The following is a 24671-nucleotide window of genomic DNA, read 5'->3' as shown; positions in this document are numbered from 1 at the left end:
TCTGACCTACATAATCCCAAAGCTCTGATCATACAACACAACAACATGATGAAAGGCCTGCTGTGATTTAACCCTCAAACAAACACTCGCCATCGCTGACCCCCCCCCCCCCCCCCCCACCTCGCCTGCTTCTCCACGCCAAAGCGTGACTTTTGAAATCTTGACGGTGCCTCATTAGAAAGGAAGAAGAGGCAGAAAAGACTTTTTGGAAATGAGATGAATGCATTTGGGGAGATGGCAACAGAGTGGCAAAGGAGATTAACAGTGATCACAGTAATGCTGTGGGCTTCACAGAGCAGACTGGTGCGCTTCAGCCACAGGCAAACAGCACAGGGGCGAGAAGAGAGGGATGTTCTCTGTTTTCTGCTTACAGATCAAAGGGCATGAAAGAAAAGAAACGCACATAAAAAAAAACTAGACAGTGAATCGCTAAAAACACGTTTTATCTCATAACTTTTCTTTAGAACACATTGAGTAACTTTTCAAAAACGAAATGTCAAATGACATTACCCAAATATATCATGTATAATACTGTCTGTCACATTGATGAGCTCTTCTTAAGGTGTTGCGTAAATGAGTGGCCCTGTTGAAGTTAATTGCCTTCAATTAACTTGCTTGTCTACTTCTCCTGCAACGCAAGCAGGAGAACGACCCTGGGATTACACCGCATGCGTGAGACACATGCATTGGCCTTACTAACTGTGGTGTGTTCTAAAAATAGCTGACCAGTGACTTGACACTAACTTGCTAAGATGAATTAAAAGAAAAATGTCAATTTTTAAAGGGGCAGCAAAGTGCAAAAAACAACAACTTTTTGGAGCTTTCAGCCATGTTAAAATGCTAATTCCTGACCAAAAACAACACCAAAGTGGTGTTTTCTTCCATTCGCCCCGAGAAATTCTAGCTCATTCGGCCCCTCCCAATCCGAGAAAACGAACTCTGTGACGTCATCAGGTGCGGACCCACCCCCGCACGCCCCCCTTTTCTGCGACCTCCATGTTTGCAGGATAGTGATAAAAGTAGCCTTTATCAGTAAATATTCTGTCTAAATGTATTCAAAGCAATTAATTATCCTTCACATTTGCAATGCCAAAGTGCAATGACAATTAGCCGTCTTAAATTCCCAGAAAGGTTCCGTGGTGGCTGACTACAAGTAAAATGTCTGCACTACTGAACCTAACAGTATGAATGGTGTAGTGGTTAGCCTGCTTTTTCTCCCTTTCTCTCCTCCTCCACTACGATTTCTTGCGGCAAAGGAGCTGTTTTGTTTCAAATATTTATTGAAGAATTGAACATCCATCCAATTTCCGCATTTAAGGAAGGCGGGGTTTTACTGAACCGGGCGTTTTACATACGTGTTAGAAAAATAGCCAGCTAAATATCTCATATTTCATAAAGAAATTACATCACCATGGTGTCAAAGGTAAGATTTAATCATTATTTGCCCATAATTAACTGTGGAAGGACTTAAAATACCGTGATACATATCCTTAAAAAACACACACACACAAAAAAAACCTTATTATGTTATACATTTCTTAATTTACCAAATATTCTATATTTTGTTTAAAAATGTAATAGATTGTTTTGAATTAAAGAAATACCTGTTTTTATTTACTTAAATATGACAAAAAAAGGACAAAAATAGCAGCATAAATGGACCCAAATAAAAATCTGTGAATTCGCAATAAGTGAACGGCAAAGTAGTGAAAAATTCATTATCATACTTATTCCACAAATTTATACCTTTAACAAAAAATCACTTAATAGGGTAACCAAAATATTAGAAATGCCTCTATATGTTATAGTGGAGGTTTATTTTTTCTATTACTGCAACCGCAGAAATAAACATTGTACTTGTGTGTGCGTGTAAATCATTATTATCTTGCAGTATTTTTAAGACCGATGTTGTATTGGATTCTTTAAGATTTAGTTTGTAAGTTGAACTTGCGAGATGTTTCATGTGTTTAATATTCAGCAAGAAGTGGATTCCGCACTCAACTAACTCTCTTGCAGTCGTCATCACAACTTCTTCAGATCAAGATGAAAGGATTGAGCCCGATGCGCAAAAAACTTCAAATCAAATCAAGTGCAGTTACATAAATCTGAATATTTGCACAGAAAATTTGTTTGGAGTATGTTTATTCTTTCAAAACAAATAATGAAAGTGAATAATGATAGTGATGGGGTCGTTGTTTGCACTTTTGATCCAAAGCTGGCAACACCGCTTCAAACCTTATGATGTTTTTAGACAGCATATAAAATGAGAGGAGTTCAACCAACAACATGGTTTAATGCAACAACCTCAACTGATAGAAATGCCACCGCCAATTACGACATAAGCGTTTCAACAAATTAAAAGCCTTTCATCTAATTCCATTTATACTCAACAAACTTTCCACGTTTGTGTGTACACGGATGTGACAAGCTCTCAAACACACAATTTGATCTTCTCTTGATATTTTATCCTTATTTCAGAAAATCAATGTCAAGCCAAATTCTTGTCAGGGTACTTTCACCCTGGATTCACCTCTGAGATGACTGCGTCAGGGTTTGCGTGTGCTACATCATGAGAGTCAGACTGCGTGACAGTGTGTGCGTGAGCGTGTGTTTGGGGTGGCTGTTATGTCTGGATGTAGCAGCAATGGCCGACCGGGTGTCTAATTAGAGTCCAGTTGCGTGGAGTGGCGAGCTGTGTGAACTCGGGTGTTCTCCGACTGGCACATTTTCATGGTAAGCATCTCTTTGGGGGCCTGCAGGTTTTCAATGCGCTCATTTGCACATCAAAACAGGCCAGGAAAGGGATAGTGCTCAAGGGTGGGGGCTGCACAGGGAGGGAGGGCAGCCCAATGAAGGATGCTTTATTTTCTCGTTTTTCCCCCCCTCGGGGGGCAAGGGGATGAAGTCTACGAGGGGGGCACATTGACGCCATAATGATCGACTTTAATCAGACCCATGACCAGATGGACGGATTTCTCCTGTGCAGACAATAACATGGCGTCAGCAGATAAACTGCTGAGGTGTTTTAAGGCTTTTCATAAAAACAAATGTTCCTAATCTTATGCAAATACTCTCATTCTGCATTTCTACCATATCAATAAATACACTTTTAAGACCCTTGTAGATAGAATGTAACATTCCCTGACAGACCTACAGTATGAGGGAGAGTGCCCCCGTTTTTGTGGGAGCAGTTCAACTTTTGGCCCAGACAAATGAGCTGCCCGGTGCGACTGCCGCTGACACGAGTAAGCCTCCTGCGTGAGCCAGCGAAGGAAAAGAAAAACAGCGCGGGGCCTCAGCCAAAATAAATTTGCGATCGAGACTGGGCTTACTTACTCCTGACTGAAAGTGGACATTGCTCGAGAATGGGGCGGGGTCTTCTCTACAATGGGCTGAGTGATGATTGGATGGCTGCATTCCCAAACTGCAGACCTCAGGTGTGTGTGTGCGTGCGTGTGTGTGAGTTGTGAAGGTGTTCCCGGCAGACACGTCTCCGGCGCCAAAGTAGCCACAGCTCAAACAAACTCTGTTTTTGGACTGAACCTTCCCTTTTTGCTTCTATCTGAAATGCTGTGCTGTGTGTGATTTCTCTTCCTCCGGTAAAATAATAAGCCAAATTTAGCTGCTAATGAGCTGGAACTGCAGTATGTGCTGATAGAGAATATATTTGTAGAAAAAGAAACAATAACATCCTGCTCATTTAATGTTGTTACGGAAATTAACTCATTCACTGCCATTGACGGCTATAGACGTCAAAAATTCATTTGATCTATTTCTATTAGTTTAACATTTTTTCCCACTTTTGTTAACAAGAGTATGAAAACCTAGAATTTTCTTTATTGTACATTTAGAACAGATATAACATTTGTGATTAATCGTGAGTTAACTAGTGAAGTCATGCAATTAATTACGATTAAAAATTGTAATCACGTGACGCCTCTAATTTTATTTTTTATCGTGTCAGGCGTTAAAAATTTTTAAATTGTAATTAATCGCATGACTTCAATAGTTAACTTACAATTAATTTGAAATGTTATATCTGTTTAAAACGTACAATAAAAAAATATGGACCAGTTTTGGGATATATATGTGCTTTTGCTAATGAACGGATAGGTTGTGCACAAATGTAAGTCTGTTTGGCCAAATAAGCTTGCAGTTCTGAAAATGTAATTTCAGTTTCAAGAAATGTGCCAAACCTATGGAGAAAAACTGTAAATAGACATGTGTATCAATCCTCGATTTACCAATTCAGTGTGTGTTTCCAGGGACATTATCCGCTGTTCAAGGCTAACAAATTGGATATTGTCCAACTTGGTTTCCAGATGTTCAGTTGATGCTCTGAATTCTGCTGAGAACGATGTTCTGTGCTCTCCTAGCGTAGCATTTAGCATAGCCAAATAGGCTTGTTAGCAGCGTCAATTTCCAATTTCCTTTTCCTGATTCCTCATAGTTCAGCTGGTCATTTTGATAGGTCTATTAAAGTTCAATGAAAGATTGGACAATTTCTAACACCACAATGGTTATAGATAGTTAGTAAATAGCAAAGTAGAAGTTATAAAGTCAGGAGTGCCAAGAAGAGCGACAAGTGCTGTAAGACAGAAAGTACCTTAGTACTTTTGACTAACTTTCAAAGAAAGTACCACAAAATGGTACAACAATGCCAAAACAACAAATTACAAATGACAATAATTTGAATAGGCCTTTTTTTTCTGGACACAATCAAAATAATTACTTTTTGGCTTAGCAAAAGCTAGTCGCAAAACAGCACATATCAACATGTCAAACAGTCACTATTAGCCCTCCTGATAGCGAATGTGTTGACCTGGCCTACTTCTAGAAGATGTCGTTTTGGACCAATAATATTAATTCTTCTATCTATTGTCTTGCCTGAAAAGAAAACAAACAAAATACAAAATACAAATAATACCAATTTAACATATGTATGTGTGTGGGTGTATGTGCATAGTAATCAACATTGGGGGAGAACGGTCAACAATTCAGACAAGAGCAACAGTAACCTTTTGAACAATGGGAATTACTATCCTATACCAATAATAACATTTGTTATTGATCTGGTTGACTGTTTAAATGCCACGATAATTTGTGATAGGTTCTTTTATTTTCTCTTTTTCTTTCCTTTCTTTTTTGTCAACATATGGCTGCTAGCCAGAAGCTGATTTGAACTGTGCTTGTTTACAGATTGGACATGTAGCTAGAGCACTAGGCATGTATATTTTATTATCACTCACTAGCTAATGTCTATGTGGCAGCTCTATCAAAGCCACTTCATGTTACATGGATTTGGTTATTAGCATTTTTATGGCTGCTTTTCAGAAATTGTGGCAAGTTTTTGCAAGGCAGGTAAAATTATGTGGAGAGCCAGATATGGCCACTGGGCCTTAGGTTTGACACCTCTTATGTACACACACTGCTGTGTTTGACGACTGTATTTTTATATAAAAATGACACTTGTTATAATACTAAGGTTGTTTACCAATAAGAGGTTTAAAAGGTTAAAGTGGAAGTCAACCTTAAACATTACAATAATATGTTATGCGACCTCACTCGTAAACATGACATTCTGATTAATACTATATTTGTGGAATAACAGTTAAGCAGCAAAATCCAGCCGATTTGATCCATTTCAGGGGGCGGCCATTTTGCCACTTGCTGTCGACTGAAGATGACATCACAGTTGCTCAGGGCTCAGGCAATGGCCAATCACAGCTCACCTGTTTTCTGAAGCTGAGCTGTGATTGGTTGTTACCTGAAACCTGAGCAACAAGTGGTAAAATGGCCGCCTCTGAGATGAATAAAAACGGCTGGACTTTGCTGCTTAATTTATATTCCAGTAACGCAATATTAACCAAAATGCCATATTTAGACCAGTAGGGCTGCATAGAACATATTCTTCTTGAAAAAATTTGGGGGGTTGACTGAATAGTGAAAGCAAAAAAGTCATGTTAAGAAGGTAAGTTCATGTGGGACATTTGTAATTTGTGTCTTCAGCTGTGAAAAAAACTGAGGAAGTGAATCCAAACCCACACGCGTTAAGCGGCTGCAGTCTTATCTGAAGTGCTGGTTGCAGGTGGAACAAGCTGCTTTGTGTCTCACACAGCAAGTGCTTGGCCTCTCCGGGTCATGTCAGTGGAGTGTAATCTTGGGACGAAGCACGCGCCCCCGTTCAGGCATCCATGAAGTGGAACATGCGGCTTAAACACCACCAGCCGAGTCTCTGGCTGTGAACTCCCTCCAAGCAAAACACCTCTTTTTAATAGTTAAATGTGATCTGCACAGTACCAGAGTCCAAACCGTGGACCGCCGTCTGCAATGGCCCGGTAATAAAAACACAATGGGGTGGGTGATGGTCCCCCCCCCCTCCCCAACCCCCTCCCATCTTGTTCTGGAGAAAGTAATTGAGGCTAACTCAGGCATGGCACATATCCACAAAACACTGCACCTAGTTGACATGTTTGATTTATAACTAAGAACTTAGAATTCATTAACACATGAACTCAAATGTGCACAGAACAATCCGTCATAAAAGACTGATATTTTAACTTTGGAATGAAAATGCTCCACTCCCGCTTCCAACTTGGAGGCTGTGTTCTTAGAATGGCGCTGCACATGAAAATAATGTCCTGGTTATCATGTTTTTTCCATGCTATCACTCTAATGCGCTACGCACACATTAAGCAATCAGTCCCACTGCTGTCAAAGACGGTTAGTCTCCGCAGTTTTACAAGGACTTCCAGTGTGTGGCTGCAATTCACATGGGTTGTTAAATTGTTTAAATCCCGTGATGTAAAAGCAATTTACTCTTTCTATTTTACGGCGTGTGCGCGAACACGGAGGTACTCGTGTGTAATAAAATTGGCTTCATTACCCAGATGTAATTTCTACGACCCAAATTGGGCTATTTATGTCATGAAAACAACGCCATGCGTGGCTTTTCTTAAGATTCAGCCGTTGATTATTTCAATGTGAGAATAAAAGGTGCTTTGTTTTGTTTAGTTTGGTCAAATAAAGATAATGCCTTCCAGTTTATGTGGCAATTCAGTCGCCGCTCAGTAGCTTCAGCACAATCAACATGACCGATTGACCACAAACCACGTATAAATGTGAATCTTACATCTGCTTGCTGAAATCACACAAATATGAGAGCTGGTGCCAAATTGTGCCAGGCAACGAGGGCGAAATGTGCCTGTGATGCCCTGCTAGATCAAAGTGCTTTGACGGGCTCAAGCAGAGCAGCAAAGAGCAACAGCAGTGATTAAACCGGCTATTAATTAAACATATTCTTACGTGCGCTGCTGCTGCATTTTAAAGACGCGTGACGCAAACGTTCATTCTTGCCACAGTCTGTCCCTCTTTTCATCAGCAAGTCTCTTTGAGGATTATCTTTGGAGACGCCTCTGGGACGCATTTGGAGAGCAGACCCGCTGCAGAGACATTCCCAGAGAGAGAAATCAGGAAAACAAGACACGAGCAGCCGCTTGTGACATATTAATTCTTTCATTCAACTCTTTAAAGGCTAAAATATTCATCACAGGAGGCGGTGAAATTGTTTCCAAAATGACAACAAGCCAAGGCGCTCCGAGTTGAACTTAAGTTCTACAAATTTATTGTCATCCAAAAATAAAAAGTCAAGAGCCAGTGTTCTTACAAAAGGCACTTCATCTCTTTTGAATAAATGCATCCAAACACAACATCTGGTGAGAGTAAAGATGAACTTAAATTAAATATATTTACAATAAATAAACATTTATACAGATTTTATACATCAAATTGTGCTGCTTTGTAGAAGAAAAATCCCACAATTGCTTCCAACATCAGTCCACTGCACAGAACAATATGGCTAATAACAATACTGAACATTACTGAACGTTACGTGGAACTAAACATTCTTCAATGGCAAATACGTTAAAATATATATTTATAGTTATATTTATATAAGTATGTTCGAACTTATTTAAATAAACATTTTCCAGTACGTTCAAACGTACTTGTATGCTAAATGGTAAAAACTTTAAAAACAAGAAGAAAAAAAAGTTTAAAAAAAGAAATGAAAAAGCATTTGGCCTACATTATTCCAATACATTCAAATTTTAAAGAGGAATTCAACCTCCCCAAAAATACGATATTCTGGTTAATATTGTGTTAGTGGAATATGAGTTAAGCAGGAAAAAAAATCCAGCAATTTTTATCAATATCAGAAGGCGGCCATTTTGCCACGTGCTGTTGAGTGAAAAATGACATCACAGTTGCTCAGATCTCAGGTAACAACCAATCACAGCTCAACTTCATAAAACAGGTGAGCTGTGATTGGTCGTTGCCTTAGCCCTGAACAACTGTGATGTCATCTTCAGTCGACAGCAAGTGGCAAAATGGCTGCCCCCGGAAATGGATAAAAATGGCTGGATTTTGCTGCATAACTCATATTTTACAAATGTACGATCAATCAAAATGTCATGTTTAGACTAGTGAGGTCACATATAACATATTATTGCCAAGAAATGTTTAAGGTTAACTTGATCACTAAGTAATAAACATTGTTCATTAACAATTTTGATGATGATTATTATGTCTGCAGTGCATTTCTGTTCAGCATTCCATTAAGATATTTTTTTTTTTTACAGAAAAACAATGTTTACTTAATTTTCAAACATATTGATATAATGTAGATCTTTTTTACTTGCACGTCAATATCCTGTGGCATTATGGGTAATTTTTTGTTAGCATTTTAGCCAACAAGTACTTTCAACCACATTTGTAAATCCATTCGAACGTACTTGCAAATATGTCTCAACGTACTTATGAATAAGTTTGAACGTATTTGCCAGTCAAAAATGTTTACTCCACATTGGCAGTTCCACGCTTTTGGAGAACATGTCCCTTTTTGCGCTGAATCCCGTTATTGGGCCATCTTGACCTAGAACCCCCCCTAGGGTGTCTTTTTAGCAGCTCCTTTTGTGACACATGCATGTTTGCGTCAAACATGAGTGGGACTATCTGCGTGCAGGTCCGTCTTGGCCATGTGCAGAACCACGGCGGGAGATTTGTAATGGCAGTGGGTGCTGCTGCAGCTGACCCCGCTGCACGGCTTCCTGCCGCTAGTCCGCTCCGCCAACTTCCTGCTGCACAAGCCCTGCCACGTCTGCAAGGTCTTGGAGCTCCACACCCACACGCCGCTGGTGATGCCCACCACCAGAGACATGAAGATCTTCAGCATGAAGACGGCCACGGTGGGCACGGAGGCCTGCAGGGAGCAGTCGCCGCCGTTGCCGTTGAAGGAGCCGCACGTGGCCTGCAGGCCTCTCAGCTTCCAGTAGTCCATGTTGAGCCTCTCGTAGAAGTAGCAGACGATGACGCACGTGGCGGGCACCGTGTAGAGGATGGAGTAGATGCCGATTTTCACCATGAGCTTCTCCAACTTCTCCGTGTTGGTGCCCTCGGTTTTCATCACCTTGCGGATGTGGAAGAGCGCCACGAAGCCGGTGAGGATGAAGGACGTGCCGATGACCAGGTAACAAGAGAGGGGGATGAGGACGAACCCGGTGAGCGCCCCCGAGTCCATGCTGCCGACGTAGCACAGGCCCGTCAGCTCGTCTCCGGCCACCTTCCTCATGGTGAGGATGACGATGGTCTTCAGCGCCGGGATGCCCCATGCTGCCATGTGAAAGTAGTTGCTGTGCGCCTCGATGGCCTCGTGACCCCATTTCTTCCCCGCCGCCAGAAACCAGGTGAGCGTGAGGATGACCCACCAGATGGAGGAGGCCATGCCGAAGTAGTAGAGGATGAGGAAGACGATGGTGCAGCCTGTGGATTCCAACCCTTCTTGGATGATGTACAGCTCGCCGTGCTCCCGGTCACAGGCGATATTCTCGGCGCCCGCCACCGAGCGGATGATGAACGCCACCGAGTAGACGTTGTAACACATGGAGAGGAAGATGATGGGCCTTTCCGGGTACTGGAAGCGGTGCGGCTCTAGGAGGAAGGTGAGCACGGTGAAAGCGGTGGACACAAAGCACAGGATGGACCACACTGTCATCCAAATGAAGGCAAAGTCTTTGTCTCGCCTGGACCAGAACACGTCCACGGCGGGGGAGCAGCGCGGCGCACACGACTGACTCTTCTCCACGAACTGGAACTTATCAGGGTTCTCGCATGAGCCGCTTCCCCCCGAGGAGCGTCCGCCGCTGGCGCCAGCCTGCCGGGGGCGAGGGGGCACGGGGAGCATGCCCTCCCCTTTCTTGCCCTCCGTTCTGGTCTCGTTCTCGGGGGCTTCCATGCACAGGGCGTTGGGGTCGTTCCTGGTGGGCAGCTTGGAGCAGTCTAGCGAGTCGGGCCAAGTGTAGCTGAACTTCTTCATGATGGGGGCGCATCTCTCCCGCGCCTGCTCGCACATGGGTCTGCAGGCAGGGATGGAGGTGGACACTTTGTCAGTGCACATGGGTGCGTAAAGGGAGCACAGGAAGAAGCGGAGGTGCACGTCGCAGCCGTAAGCCACCAGAGGGGCGAACTCGTTCAGCTTGATGGCAGCCTCTTTCTGGTCGTCGTGGTCCATGAAGTTGGGCATGCGCGTCAGGTTGTAGCCGATGCCCTCGCACATGGGGATGGTGATGGGCTCGCACTTGGCCGGTCTTCCTCGCTCCAGCTCGTACGAGCCGATCTCGAAGCTGGAGCCAGAAATCACCAGCAAGCACCACAGGAAAATCGCCACCTTCAGCGGACAACCATCCATGCTCATCGCGGAGGTCAAAAATAGAGTTCGGCTCATTTATACATGAAGATACGAATGTGGCTGGATCCCCGTTATTCCAACTTCCCCATGCCGGAAGCTGGTGTCAGTCCGTTCAAGAAACACTTTAAATCACACAAACTCTTTCAAACGTAAAGTCCCTTTAAAACAAAACCAAGCAAAACAATTCAAAATAAGTGATCAAAAAGCGGAAAGTGAGTCCTTCACATCAGCGTCAACTCCGCAGCGCGAGGGGAGAAGAAATTAGAAGCGGTCCGGGCTTCGGTAGCTTGTGCTGCCGCTTCCAGGCTCCCGCACACTGAAAGCCGGAGAGCCGCGGTGGAGGGCTTGTGTCTGGGGGGGAAGGGGGGGGGGGGGGGGTGAGGGGAGGGGGCGTGAGTCGCTGCGTGCCTCTCACGTTTCAGCCGAGGCACCCCACGCGGGGGAAGACTGCACAGATGGCGGAGGGCGCTCAAATACTTCTGCTGTGACAATACTGTACCATTCTCTATCTATCTATCTATCTATCTATCTATCTATCTATCTATCTATCTATCTATCTATCTATCTATCTATCTATCTATCTATCTATCTATCTATCTATCTATCTATCTATCTATCTATCTATCTATCTATCTATCTATCTATCTATCTATCTATCTATCTATCTATTGAAGAAGGTCTTCTGCCCAGATTTAGTCATAACTATAAGTTATGTTTTTTTTTTTAACCAGATGATAATGATGTCTTTAAAAAACAGTAGAAACCACATATATATTAATTGCATTGTTCTCTCCCACGAAATACACTTGAAAGCCAAGAGAAACGAGATGGTGAAGAGCAGAGGGCCATTGTTTCCATCTAGTGGTTGAATATGCAGAGCATGCGTATGTCCCAGCTGTTCCAAGGAGCATTTGATCTTTCCTCAAACAGAGCAGAGGAACTCAAGGATTTTGGCCTCTTGCCCCGCAGCACTGAATTGACTGTCAAGTTCAGACTGTCTCTATTAGAACTCGGACTGTTTGCGGCAGTTTGACATGATGACACTGACTTATTGGTAGCCTTTCGTCAGCTGTGTTTTAGATAACTTTGAGGCTAAAGGCCCCTCTTTACTGTAAGTGCAAGACCTCCCTTTACAAATGATTCTTTCTAACTTGTTGAGTTTATAGTTTAGCGGACAACAACAAATTCCTCTTGTAAGAATGTCCTTAAACTACACCATTTGACTCCCAGAAATCAATAAATTATTCTGATTAAAATGAGTAATAAATGACTGTGAAAAAGAGCAAACATTAAATCTGCATTAATTTGTGTATGTTTAACATAAAATGGAGTCACCCCGCCCTCAAAAACGTATTTACAATAAACAGTAATATATTCTAGTCTAAACACCACAGTCTACGTAATATTGCATTTGTGGAATATGAATTATCCATCTCAAGGGGCGGCCATTTTGCCGCAGTTGCTCAGGGCTCAGGTAAAAACTGATCACGGCTCAGCTTGTGAATGTCACATGACCAAACTCAGGAAAATTGTGAGCTTTTAGACTTGTGATGGTGCATAGAACATAATATTGTAAAGCATATTTTTTTGGGTTGACTTAACTAACTAACCTTACACTCAACTCAACTGAACTTATATAACTAACTATACTATATATATATATATATCTATAGAATACCTTTCTAAATGCTAATGTGTCATTGGTTGCATGATGACTAGAGTATATTTAAGATGATGAGAGAGTGAATTAGGGAGTCTTATAAAGTGCAAACCGTTCTCGAGTTTTCTAGATAACAATTTGAGGGTGCACTAATCAGCTATGGCATCAGGGAAAGGGGAAACATTTTTTCGATTCAAGTCTGATGCAGTCAAATCCGGAGCGTGTTCCCAACTTTGAGATGATATCTTTTTGTATGCTGGTGCAGAGACATTTTGAAAATCTATTGAAACGGCTTTGGCTGAATTTCCACAACAGCTCTGCAACTTTTTAAGAGTGCCTGTCACAGATAAGAAGACATTTGAGAGTGCCAGGAGACACCTGAGAGTATCCTTAAAAGGTCTCAGATCGTTATCGGGGCGTAATCACACGCATGCTGTGCGACACATATCATGATTCACTAACATCCTAGCATTATTTGACTTCTTATTCAGTGTATTGTTTGACTGCTGGAGCTGTTTTCGTCACTGAGCTTTAGTTACAATCAGTCGTGAATGGACTGAGACGGGTTGAAATGTATGCAAAAGTTAGAGCCCTATTTTTCATGCCCAGCGCTAAACTACTGCAATAATCTAACTGTGCACTTGGGTGGAGTTTTCTTTCTTTTGAGATTTTGTGCTGTTTGACAACTTTGATTAGTCACACAGTAACATGTTTCATCCTTGAAGATTAGCAATAAGTCAAATTTAAACGGCAGCCATTATTAACGCATTACGGGCATCACTGCTACCCAGCTATGAAACAACAGTTTTGTCCTTCTTTTTTTTTCAGTCGTCAGTGTAAACAGCTCAAAAGTCAGCTGGGATGGGCTCCAACCCCACGTTACCCTGCTCAGGAATGTAAAAAAAAAAAAAATGCTATAAGAAATGGATTGATGTGCTGGACCATTTTTGTGCATGCACCAAATTCCAACAGTCCTGTCATCAGTATGATGTCGTCCAGCTGAACGAACCTCTACAAATCCACTTTCTGTTCCCCTTTGTTTCCAGGCTTGTAACTGTAAGTGCCAAACTAAGCTAACCGTTGTAAGGTCATCTGACCACAAAAGTGAGAGTGGCATTAATTTTGTGCTTTTGAGCACGTTTTCCCCAAACAAAAATAATCTTTAAATATGTAGTGATGGCCAAATGAACAACCGAGTTATTTTCTGTGTTCCAGAGGTAACAACCATAAAAAATCACTGACACCAAGCGGCTGATTAGTTAGAGAGACACGAGGTCTGACCGCACGACATTCTGATCCAGGAGGTCCATTGTGATTTTTCCCCCACTTAATTGTATTATTTCTTATTGACCTTAACAGTAAATGGGTAAAAGGAAATGAATAGCAACTAAATGTTTTGAATTAGGCCTTCTTTCTGGCTCTATTTTCTTTTTTCAAGGTCAATTCTATTTATTTTGCTCTCCAGCAGAGGTAATAGTATAGTATAATGGCTGAATTTGCACTACTTAGTTTTCCACCCACTCTTTCACTCTATTATAATACGGCCGCATGTAAAGTCTTTGTATGTTTTGTAATAACCACCTTCCACATCGAATAGAGCGTCTTTAATTTCACACATTCATCAAACGAGCCGATGAAGCGTGGGCCTTGTAATTACTACCTCTTACTTATTGCTTATCATATATCAAGGAACAAAGCTATAAACATCCAATGGAAAACAATGCATGAGAATCTGATCTGTGTCTGAGACTGTTTTGGATGTAATGAGAGAGCAATTCATCACAACCGGCGCAGTGCATGCGGTGAACGGCCGAGGCTTGGATCACACATTTGGGTCTTTGCTCATGTTGTGTTGTGATAATCTGTAAATTATGCGGTGCCACGGGAGCGTGTAAATCAGCAGCTGCTTATTCAAATTATGACTGGGCCCGTAGAGTTTAGTCAAGTCATTCGACTTTATTTGAATTTGCAAGCGGCAAACTAAGGTTCTTGTTTGAATTTCGTTCATATAATTTTGCTGTTGCACTATTAGGAAAATGGCAGCAATTCATTCCCTTCGCCCATCTGTGTTTGTCTTCCAGGAAATAACACCATTTAGAGCTTGTGTTGGGTCATTTAAACATGACGAAGTTAGTGAAATAATGTCCACATTGATACTTGACTCAAAATGACACTGGTGCCAGAAATGTTAGAGCTTGTTAAACTGGAAAAAAAAAGAAAGAAGAGAAATATGAGTAATTGTGATGGTTTCAACATCTGGAAAAGCAGAATAAAATCAAAACAGCATTGTAATACAAATTGACAAGTGACTACTGGGTGAGTGTGGCTATATAAAATAAGCATGAAATTGTGAACAATTGTAATAAATTTGAAAAAACACTACGCTGCAAGCTCTATGTGACGTTACCTGCACAGTCATTAGGCAGCAACATATTTGTAAAGCCACAGTTACTCCCACATGGGAAGTGTGAAATTCATAAACATTGTACAACAAATTGCTGAAAATAGACATTAAATGGTGGACAAATGTTGACCTTTCCTAAAGTTCTATCCATTTGTTATACAGCACACACATAGAACTACACCGCACCGCATTGCTGCTTGCTAGATCTAATATTTAGAATCTCTATGTAGCTAAATGAGGAAACTTAAATTAAACTTAAATTAAAGAAAAGAAAGTAGTAGAACTCACAGGAGCTATAAATTAAGGAATAAAAGTAGTAAAAGTGAAAGTGCAGAGTTGGAGTGAAAATTGTGTTCTAGTCAAAGGCAGCAGTGAACCGGTGCGTCTTCATCATTTATTTAAAAGTGCTTGCATAGACTCTCAGTTAGTTCATGGTTCAAAGTATTTTGGGCCTAACCCTTCTGGGCATTATAAACTACCTGGAGTATCTCAATTGTCTGAGAGACACGGAGCCACTGCAAAGGGAACTGGAGGGATGTGGTCCGCTTTCTTGAACTTAGTGAGGATTCGACCAGTAGAATTCTAAATCAGCTACTTACAGTTGTCTGACTGACTTTTTTAAAAAAGCAGTAAAAATACTGTTACAGTAGTCAGCTTAACTGAGGGGAAATTCAAGTCTTGCTACACTATTAGTTCTTTAATCCTAGAAATCTTCAGAAGATGATAATAAGGTGGCTTTATTATTCTTTTAATGTGGTTTTTAAAATTCAGGTCTGAATCCAACTCCCAGATCTCTGTCCTGATTTGAGGTTATCACATTTAATGACTGGAACTGCATGCTAAGTTTTAGATTCCTCACTACTGCAACTCTTTTTCTGTATAACTGAAGAAAATTAAGGCACATCCACTCAGTAATTTGTTCTTAACATTCACCCACTGCTTGTGTGTGGGTTCTTGGTCAGTCACTTGGGTTTCAATTGAAATGTGTCTTTTGTAGAGTAATTCATTTGGTTATCTGAGCATGTGGATGTTAAAGAGAAAATGAGCCCAGGATGGAGCCTTGAGGTATTCCTCATATAATTTTGACCTGCTCAGACTTAAAGCTATGTATTTTCAGTACAGTGCAATTACTGCAAACTAGAACCAAAAATAATTAACATGCTATTTAATTAATTCATCTGACAGTTTCACTCACAATTAAGCATTATCATCTTGTCGTGTAACTTGGGATGCTGCCTCTGTAATGCATTGTACATGTTTCTGTAATGAATACAACTCTATCATTCTGATGAAACTCAGCGATAGTTCGTTCAAAGTTGTTATAAATTCATCATTCCTGTGAAATAGCAGTTTACCTTTTCGCCAACCTGATAGTCAAAGTTATCCGGCAAACCAAATGTTTGGCTTCTTTATGTCCCCACCCCCCCTCTCCTCCCCTCCCAGTACTTCTAACAGATCGTATTTAATTCAACTGTACCCAGAGCAGTGCCATGTTTCAACTGCAGGATGTTTATTCATACTTGGGAATATGAAAACTGAATGTCAACACTTTCTCTAGTTCAGCTGAACCTCACAAGTATTCACAGTAAATGAGTCCTGGAGGTTCGGTGCCGATGAGAGCAACACATTCCTCTGACTTTGCCCCAAAATAAATGAGCTCTGCTCCTGCATGTCCTACAATTTTCTTGATAGGATGTGTTTGGTCAAAGGTCACAAGGCTAATTCAATCACGACATGATACTATATATATGATATAAAGATTTTCTCGTGTGTGTCTGCAGCAGTTATCATCTCGCCTTTGTTTTTAAATGTCTCTGACGAAAATGTAGTCGTCTCTCGCGTGTCCTGTGGGAGCAATACTGTTGAAAGCAATACGGCTGCATGGTCATGTATCCATACTGTTTTGAATGGCTGAAGATTTTTGCCGAGGGGGAAAAAGGTCAGATAATGTGGAAAGATTTAAAGAGTTTTATTGAAAGAGAGTCGAGACGATGAGAGCTTAAATTGTTGCATGACAGAAAATAAAGTTTCGTATAACGTAGAACTAAGAAAATGTTATTTTCCGCTCTTTCAGAATGTAAATCCTCTGCAGGTGTCGTGCAAACTTAAATTATGGGAATGGTTGTATTTCACTGTATGTTGGAGCAAAGCTAGTGAATGATTCTGAGCCAGGGCGGGAATGACGACAGTTGGAATGAGGTAGGACGTTGTGAGCGACGTTGACATGTTTAAAGGATTGGACACAGCAGTTGCTGTTGTCATTGTGCCTTTCCAAGACATTTCAATCAGTTCATGCGGGCTGCACTATGTCAGAACATTGTAACTGGAGTTCCACCCAAATTTTGAAATGTTTCAATGGTGAGCTATCCCCCCCCCCCCCCCCCAAAAAAAAAATAAGCACACTGAGGTCTATTGTAAGTAACTTAAAAAAAGATTGTCCATGTTAATGGAAATCATTTTTATCAAGTCTGTGCCGTGGGTGGATCTCCTTTTAAAAAAATGCAAAGAAAAAAAAAATCTAAATTGTGCTCCAAATCAGACGGGATTAGGCACCAAAACCCTTGCAAGCCTGTCGCAACAGGATTAGCGGTATAAGATTTATTTGTTTTGTGTTGATTTCAGTCGTATGAAGGTAAAACTCCTGAAAACTCCATTCAGTCAATATTCAAAGCGAGTTTCATCTTGAATCAGTATAACATTTTCTGTAACTCTAACTACCCAGTAAATACATAAACTGTATGATTTTCTGTGGACAGGCCTGCTATAATTATTGCACAATCATACATATAAGTATTGCATAATTGCAATTTTACATGATTGCAATTCCTTTTGTTTCAAGCAGGACAATTTCTTGTTATTTGAGGGACGCTGAATCCAATGAACTTGAGAGTCCTTAAAAATCTATAAAATACTCTTTTCTTTAAAAAAAATTATTTCGAGCAAGCGTATTTCTGAATGTGTGAAGGACACTGAATCCATTAAACTTGGACACTTCTCAGTTGTGATCTTTCCGAAAGAGACATAATTTTTATGTCTGTCTGTCTGTCTGTCTCTCTCTCTCTCTCTCTCTATATATATATATATATATAATGTATTTTATTATTATTTATTATTATTTTATTATTATTTATATTTTATATTTTTATTTTATGTATATAGTTTTTTTTTAAGACACTTTTTCAAAACAATTATTTTTTTGCCTTGAACATGCTGGTGTTCATCCTGTTGTATGAAACTTAACTTCTTAGCCATTTCCAGGGCTCTAACTAAAAAAATGATACACCTAAAAGACCATCCTTTAGTATGTTGTTAAGCAAAGTTCTCACTCTTTAGACTAACACTAATTCATACTTCAATGCTTAATAACTCAAAACCTGTGGGGAGTTAAGGACACATCTTTTGTGTCCTGCGATTGGCTGGCAACCAGTTCAGGTTGTACCCCGCCTACTGCCCGAAGCCAGCTGGGATAGGCTCCAGCGCAAACGTTGACTCAACATTTTATCAACCTTGCGATTCTGTATAATTTCAATTTTAGATCTCAACGTAGATTCAATACTTAAGCTGAACTATGTTTCAACATTGATTCAACCACATGTTGCTATCTGGGTAGTCATTATTCCTAAAGGCAACCGGCAAAATCCCTTATAAATAATGATTCAATGATGTCAATATTTCAAGAAAATATATGTTCATAAAATACAATTTATATAAGTAGGCTATTCAATTAAAATGTTCCTAATAACCCAAACCAAGGGTTTGACCCAACCTGTCATATGCCACCTAGTATCACCTGTTAATAATTTGAGAATTGTATATTTAAAATTAAGTTAATGATTTATTTTTGAGAACAGATCTTTAGTATGATCCCAAAGGAGGACACATATTGGTGATAATTTTTATGTGCACAAATCTTTATTTGTAATTAAGTTGTTTATTTTATTTAAAGTTATATACTTTGTTTTCCAAATAGTTCCAGAGAGACCACAGTATAAATAAAATTTCAAAGTTTAATAAATCAGACGATGGCCCACTGTGTTTTAAATCATTTTTTTTTTCAACCCAAAATAATTTGTACTGATTAGTGGGTACTTGGCTGGGAAAAAAGATTCACATGGGGTACATCACCAAAAAAAGGTTGAAAACCACTGGTGTAATATTCCTAGAAATCCAAATTTCAGTAATAACAGTTTTTCTCATATAGACACAACAGACTTTTGTTTTCTAAAAGTGCAAAACACACACCCAAAAGCAACTTTTGCATGTGAATGGAAAAATGCGCGTTTAGGCAAATATCGACATTTGTGCGGATATGGTCTTAGCTTATAAAATAACTATGGGAACAGCTTGCTTGCTGGTGCTCCACAAGTCAGGCAAGACAGCTGTGCAATCTTGAGTCCATATCTGAGGAGCCGCCTTGAAAGAGGTCAGCTCTTTCAATCTCACACTGGCTGCTAAATCAATCACATGTCATGCCCATGAATAGCAGGCCAATAAGATCAATTAACACTGAAATAGTCCAAATCTGTGCCCTTCTACTGCTCGTCACCACCTCCTGGGACGTGCCCCTCACTTGTGTGAGACATGAGACGACACCGCCAGCCACATAGAACCCCTATCAATCTATAGCTGCATAACTTCAGCCTGCACTCACGCACACAAACAGCTTAGTGCCTATTTATACATCACATCCTGGCAACGCACATGAGAAAACAAGCCCCCTGCGCTATCAGCGTATCCAGTGTTGTCTGGCCCTCACAGCTCTGTCCCTGTCTGATGTCGGAGAGGGCAGGAACATAAGATAGCTGCTTAGGATAGCTGAAAGATGGCTGCTTTAGATAGCTGGAGATACCAAAACAACTTGATTATGCGTTTGGCGGCAGGGAGCAGTTGTTCATATTCCAGACGTTGCGTTCCCTGAAGACATTCCACTGCGGGCAATTCTGCCTGTTAGTGTCGTGTTATCAAATCATTATCTATACAAGATAAGGACAATGGAGTCGAATGACAGTTTGCTTCCACTGCCTTGAATGGTTGATGCTTCACTGTAAAATAAATTGAGGGGGGGGGGGGGGGTACTGTGATTCTCACTGTCACCCACTAAATAACAGTTTTTCCATATGAAAGGCAATTATTCCAAATATGACATTTGAATAAGTGTAATATTTAATAATAATAAAAATTATTATTATTTTAAATAAAATGCTGAAATGTACTCAAAACTCTCCTTGTAGAATTTACTTAGAATTTCTGAGTGAAAAACTTTACAAGGGTTTTTTAAAATTATTTTTGTTGTTAATATTACTTCTTTTTCTTTTTTTTACAGTATTGCAATGAAGGTTAATCTAATTTTAAATCTAATAAATTTTAAAAAGTGCTTTTGAAAAAAAGAACAAACTCATAGCTAAACATGAGAGTGGTGTTTATGTGTGTGATCTTGCTGTTTGGTTTAGCAAACTCTATCATCGCACTGTTGGAATGATAATAATAATGATAAAAAAAATCACATTTGTATAGCGCATTCAACACCTAGACACTTGACATTGGTGCCCAAAAACAAAGAGACGAGTAGTAGTGGGGTCGGAGGTGAAGCTGCTAGCTAGCAGTCGCTAGCCCACTGGTGTTTACAGCACAGAGAGAGGTGAGTTTCAACTTCGGCCAGGGTACGAGAGCTTGCTGGTGATAGTGTTAGTGAGACTTTGTGGTCTAATATTTCCCTTGTAAACGGCCATGATCCCTTCCTCGCATTTATTTTACCTTGCTGTCTTTCACTATGCGTGGCTACACATCCTTGTTGACATTCACTTTGGATATAACATCGTCAAAGCATGCAATACTATTTGCGAAAAGCTAAGACGATTCACAGCTATTTGCCAGCCAAGTTTTTATTAAGTTTTATTTCCTAATAGCCTAAAGTGTGTTTTCACTTACAGTATCGTACTGAATTAAATCACACATCAATACAAAAACAAAGTAAAGATAACTTTGATCTGGAACAGATTAATTGCATTTCCATTCCAATGTTTGTGAACCTTGTCACGAATGAATTAATTTTGTGAACCGATGTTCCACTGTAGTACCAAAGCCAAGCAAGTCCTTGATTGAGCTCGTACCATCATATGCTCAGAGGCTAACATTTTAATAAAAAGAAAATAAATCATCTCTGAAAAGGAAACAAAAAGGAGTCAAATGACAAAATCATTAGGACAAAGAAAAGACTGACTCTGTTTTAAAGCATTGCCTCAACAAGTTGGCACCGCCAATTTTAGCCCCCTTGGTTCAAGGAGGGAGCCCCCACCAACATGGGGTCATGTTACAACAAGACATCTGTGAAGTTCACTCGCTCTCGCCTGTCTTGTTAGCACTGTTACTTGTTGCTTTATACTTGTGCGTAGCACTGTACTGCGCCATCGTATTTATAATATTTTGGTTACGTAGATTATATGAGAGTCAAAATTATTATGAGTAGATCTCAGTATGATGCAATAAAAGACAACCGCTGTCAAACGAATGCCCCGGAGAGTGTCAAAACTGAACCATTATCTTTGTTCAGGCAGAATGTTTGATAGAGCTAACGTACAGTATGAAAAAACATACATAAATTCTAATCTAGTGTGGATGAGGAGTCGAGAACCCAATAGCAGGGAATATAACAGGGAGAAATGCAGTCAAAAATAAAAAGTCATTTAATGTAACAAAAATGAAAAAGCAAACAAGGTACTTGCGTAATCTAAAAAAAAACACAAAATCAACAAGGTCCAACACAACATTCAAAGTAACAATTAAGTACTCAAGACAGCAATACGACATGGAATGGACAAAGAATTGTCAAGGATTAAATGAAAGCAGAGAACTAAATACACACAAGATGAAGAGACAACAAGAGACACCGAGACAAGACACACGAGCTGAGGGAGCTGATTAGATGACACATGGGACTGGGATGACGAGCACAGGTTGACATGACGGACAATGACAACAGGGACACAAGAAACACGTGACTAATGCTGCATTCGAGGAAAGTGGGAACTTGTGAGCACGTAACGGCCCTTTGAACTCGTACATGCAAGTTGCAAAGTCGGGGGGGGGGGGGGGGGGGGGTAACGGACGCCGACTTCACTGACCGTCTTAAATCTGACGCCCATGGAGAGACAGACCGTGAATGGCAAAACAGAATTTACAACACTTTAAACAGATATTTATTTCTATTTATGTGTTGTTACTTTAATGAGTTATTTGAAATAGGCTAGCGTAACACAACGTGATTTGGAATAACTGCATTAACCAGAACAACAAACAATTTATCACATTCAGCCATCTTTGTTGTTTACATTTGCCTCGACGCTTTGAGGTCGGAACTGGGAGAATCCAAATGCGATATATCCGACTTTCCACCTTCCTTGAATGCGGCATATAAGATAACCAAAACCAAAAGCAACAAACAGGGACCATAACACAACACATCAACACCGCCATCAACATAAAAAACAGATGTTCACTATTTTTGGAAAGCAAAGACTTTTAGCATTTTTGCTTAGTTTCTTGTGTGACATTTTTATTGTTTATTGATATTATTGGTTATTATTTTGGCTATTAATTTCCAAATGCAATACTCATGACATTGAATTGGGTTGAATTAGCAGAGGTTTTTATAGCACCATCTGTTAGTTTGTTATGTGGACTGGTCATTGGTATGGATAGAGAAGAGTATATATGGGACAATCTATCATTGACAAAAACATATTTGCCAAATTTATCAAAACATGAACTTAAAACCTTGAAAGCATCTCTGAAGGTATTTTAAGTCAACTGAACACATTAAATTTTGGATGTGTTTACAGTACTGTAAATTTAACAAGGCTTCTTCTAATTCTAATCTGTAGAACACGATATGGAAGCGGTCTCATGTTGTCACAGTTGACACTGTTGAGTGTTGATCAGTTGCAGATCCTTGCCCGGCATGTTACCTTCCTCCTTATCTTGATTCCTGTGTTATCTCTTGTTTTATTAACACCACCGGCCTCCAGCATGGCAACAGGAAGTTGTAGCCTGCAGGCGTGTTTAGACCAGAGAGATGTCTTACACACACGCACACACACTGAGCCAAAAATGACAGTGTTCAACTCTTGTTGGGCTTCAAATCAATTTGTTGCTCTCTTCTCACTTAAGCGTCTGCATTTCATCTCATGATTGTCCTTTAATCCCGCTAATCTGCATATCCACTTTCTCGGGGACTCTGTTGGGAAATGGAACATGTGCAGGCCAAGCAGTCATTATTATTATTATTTTTTTTAACACGTTGACTCATTTTGCAAGCCAGCCAAGTGTGTAGATCTTTCCAGGAGGAGTGCGAGTCTATCGCAGTCAGCCTGATGATAAAGCGCAAATATCTCCAAGCATTTGCCACGTGTCTGATTACAGACTGGCAGCCCAACTCCATCGGAACCCCCCGTCCATTTGTCATGTTTTCATGTGTTTTACAATTTCGATTACATACTGCCAGCTGTAGAGAAGTTGAGATAGGGAGTGTGTGAGCGAATGGCGCAGAGAGTGACACATGTTACGCAGGGTTGAGTGAAGGAGAACACATGCTGTTGTCCTCAGAGAGATCTTACAATGAAGTGCATGTGAAACAAAGCTGGGAAGGCCCAAGCACACAATGAGAGGAGATATATTCAGAGTGGGTAGTTAGAGGATAAGTGGAGGAATATCAACTATCTTTGACCCTGCATTGCCCTCTGACAAACACAACCCCCCCCCCGATCTGCCCACCCCTGTAAGCACCCACACTGTAAGTCCGACAAGCCCTATTTATAAGCTGTGGATGGATGAGCAAATCAGGTGGAAAGAGTCCCCATTGGAAGGGTGAGCGCGTGTGTTAATATGTGTTTACTTCGATCTTTGTGGAGACCGTTTTGACTTGTCAGTCCCTACAAAAAGCCAGGTCATTGTGGTTGTAAATATCCATCCATACAAATGGCCAGTCCGAATAGCAAAGCAACAGATGGCGCTATAATATCCAATACAGTAATAATTCGATCCAGTCTAGCATCAAACTTGGACGCTAATGTAACAGAGCAATGTCCAAGAATATCATTTAACAACAAATCACATACAAAATAAAATACCAAAGGGCCAGTGAAGAAAAACGAAAGGTTGGCAGAACGCTCATTTATTCTCAGAATTCTCACTTTAAAGTCCGAAACTCTAAAGTGAGAAAATAGACGTATTTTTTAAATTACAAAGAAGAGTGGGCTAAAACCATCTAAAACTTGTGGTGAAAACTTGTTTTAGTAACCATTATTTTATTTTGAAAATACTTAACAGGAAGTGTGAGGGTTCTTGTGAACTAGCTTTATTTTGTTAATGGAAGACGCAAAATAAATGCAAGCCTTTTCCTTTACAATGTGTCGATGGAATCCTTACACGCAAACACGACAAAAGTCAGACATTACTCAATGCAACTGAAAATGGTGCAACACATTTCACTCTTCCCTCATTTTTAACATTATTCAGTGTCACACAAGTTGCGTTAATAGCTAGATTTAAACACTGAAGCCTACCAGTGTGGTTAATGGAAATAAAACTGAGGAAAATTGTGCCGTTTTAGTTGCTCGTTTCTACTGACAATCTTCTTCTTCTTTTCCTTTCAGCTTTTCCCTTCTGCGAATCAGTTGCCTCCAGCTAACCCTGTCCTTTGCATTCTCTGCTTTCACAACAACTACTTTCATGTCCTCTTTAACGACATCCATAAACCTCCTCTTAAGTCTTCCTCTAGACCTCCTGCCTGGCATTTGGAAACTCAGCATCCTTCTGCCAATATACTCACGATCTCTCCTCTGGACATGTCCATACCATCTCAGTCT

General features: G+C 40.4%; 1 protein-coding gene across 1 annotated transcript; it reads right to left on the bottom strand.

The window, feature by feature from the left end:
- Positions 1–8333: 8333 nt before the first annotated feature.
- fzd9b (frizzled class receptor 9b) lies at positions 8334–11049 on the bottom strand. Its single transcript, XM_086081192.1, has one exon. It carries the CDS (start codon positions 10778–10780, stop codon positions 8993–8995), a length of 1788 nt encoding a protein of 595 aa, XP_085937318.1. The 5' UTR covers positions 10781–11049; the 3' UTR covers positions 8334–8992.
- Between the last annotated feature and the right edge of the window lie 13622 nt (positions 11050–24671).

This window comes from Leptonotus elevatus, chromosome 7, assembly GCF_054856555.1.
Source record: "Leptonotus elevatus isolate MCC_2025b chromosome 7, RoL_Lele_1.0, whole genome shotgun sequence".
Classification (NCBI taxonomy): Eukaryota; Metazoa; Chordata; class Actinopteri; order Syngnathiformes; family Syngnathidae; genus Leptonotus; species Leptonotus elevatus.
The sequence above is the reverse complement of the archived record's forward strand: the minus strand, read 5'-3'. Positions and strand labels throughout refer to the sequence as shown.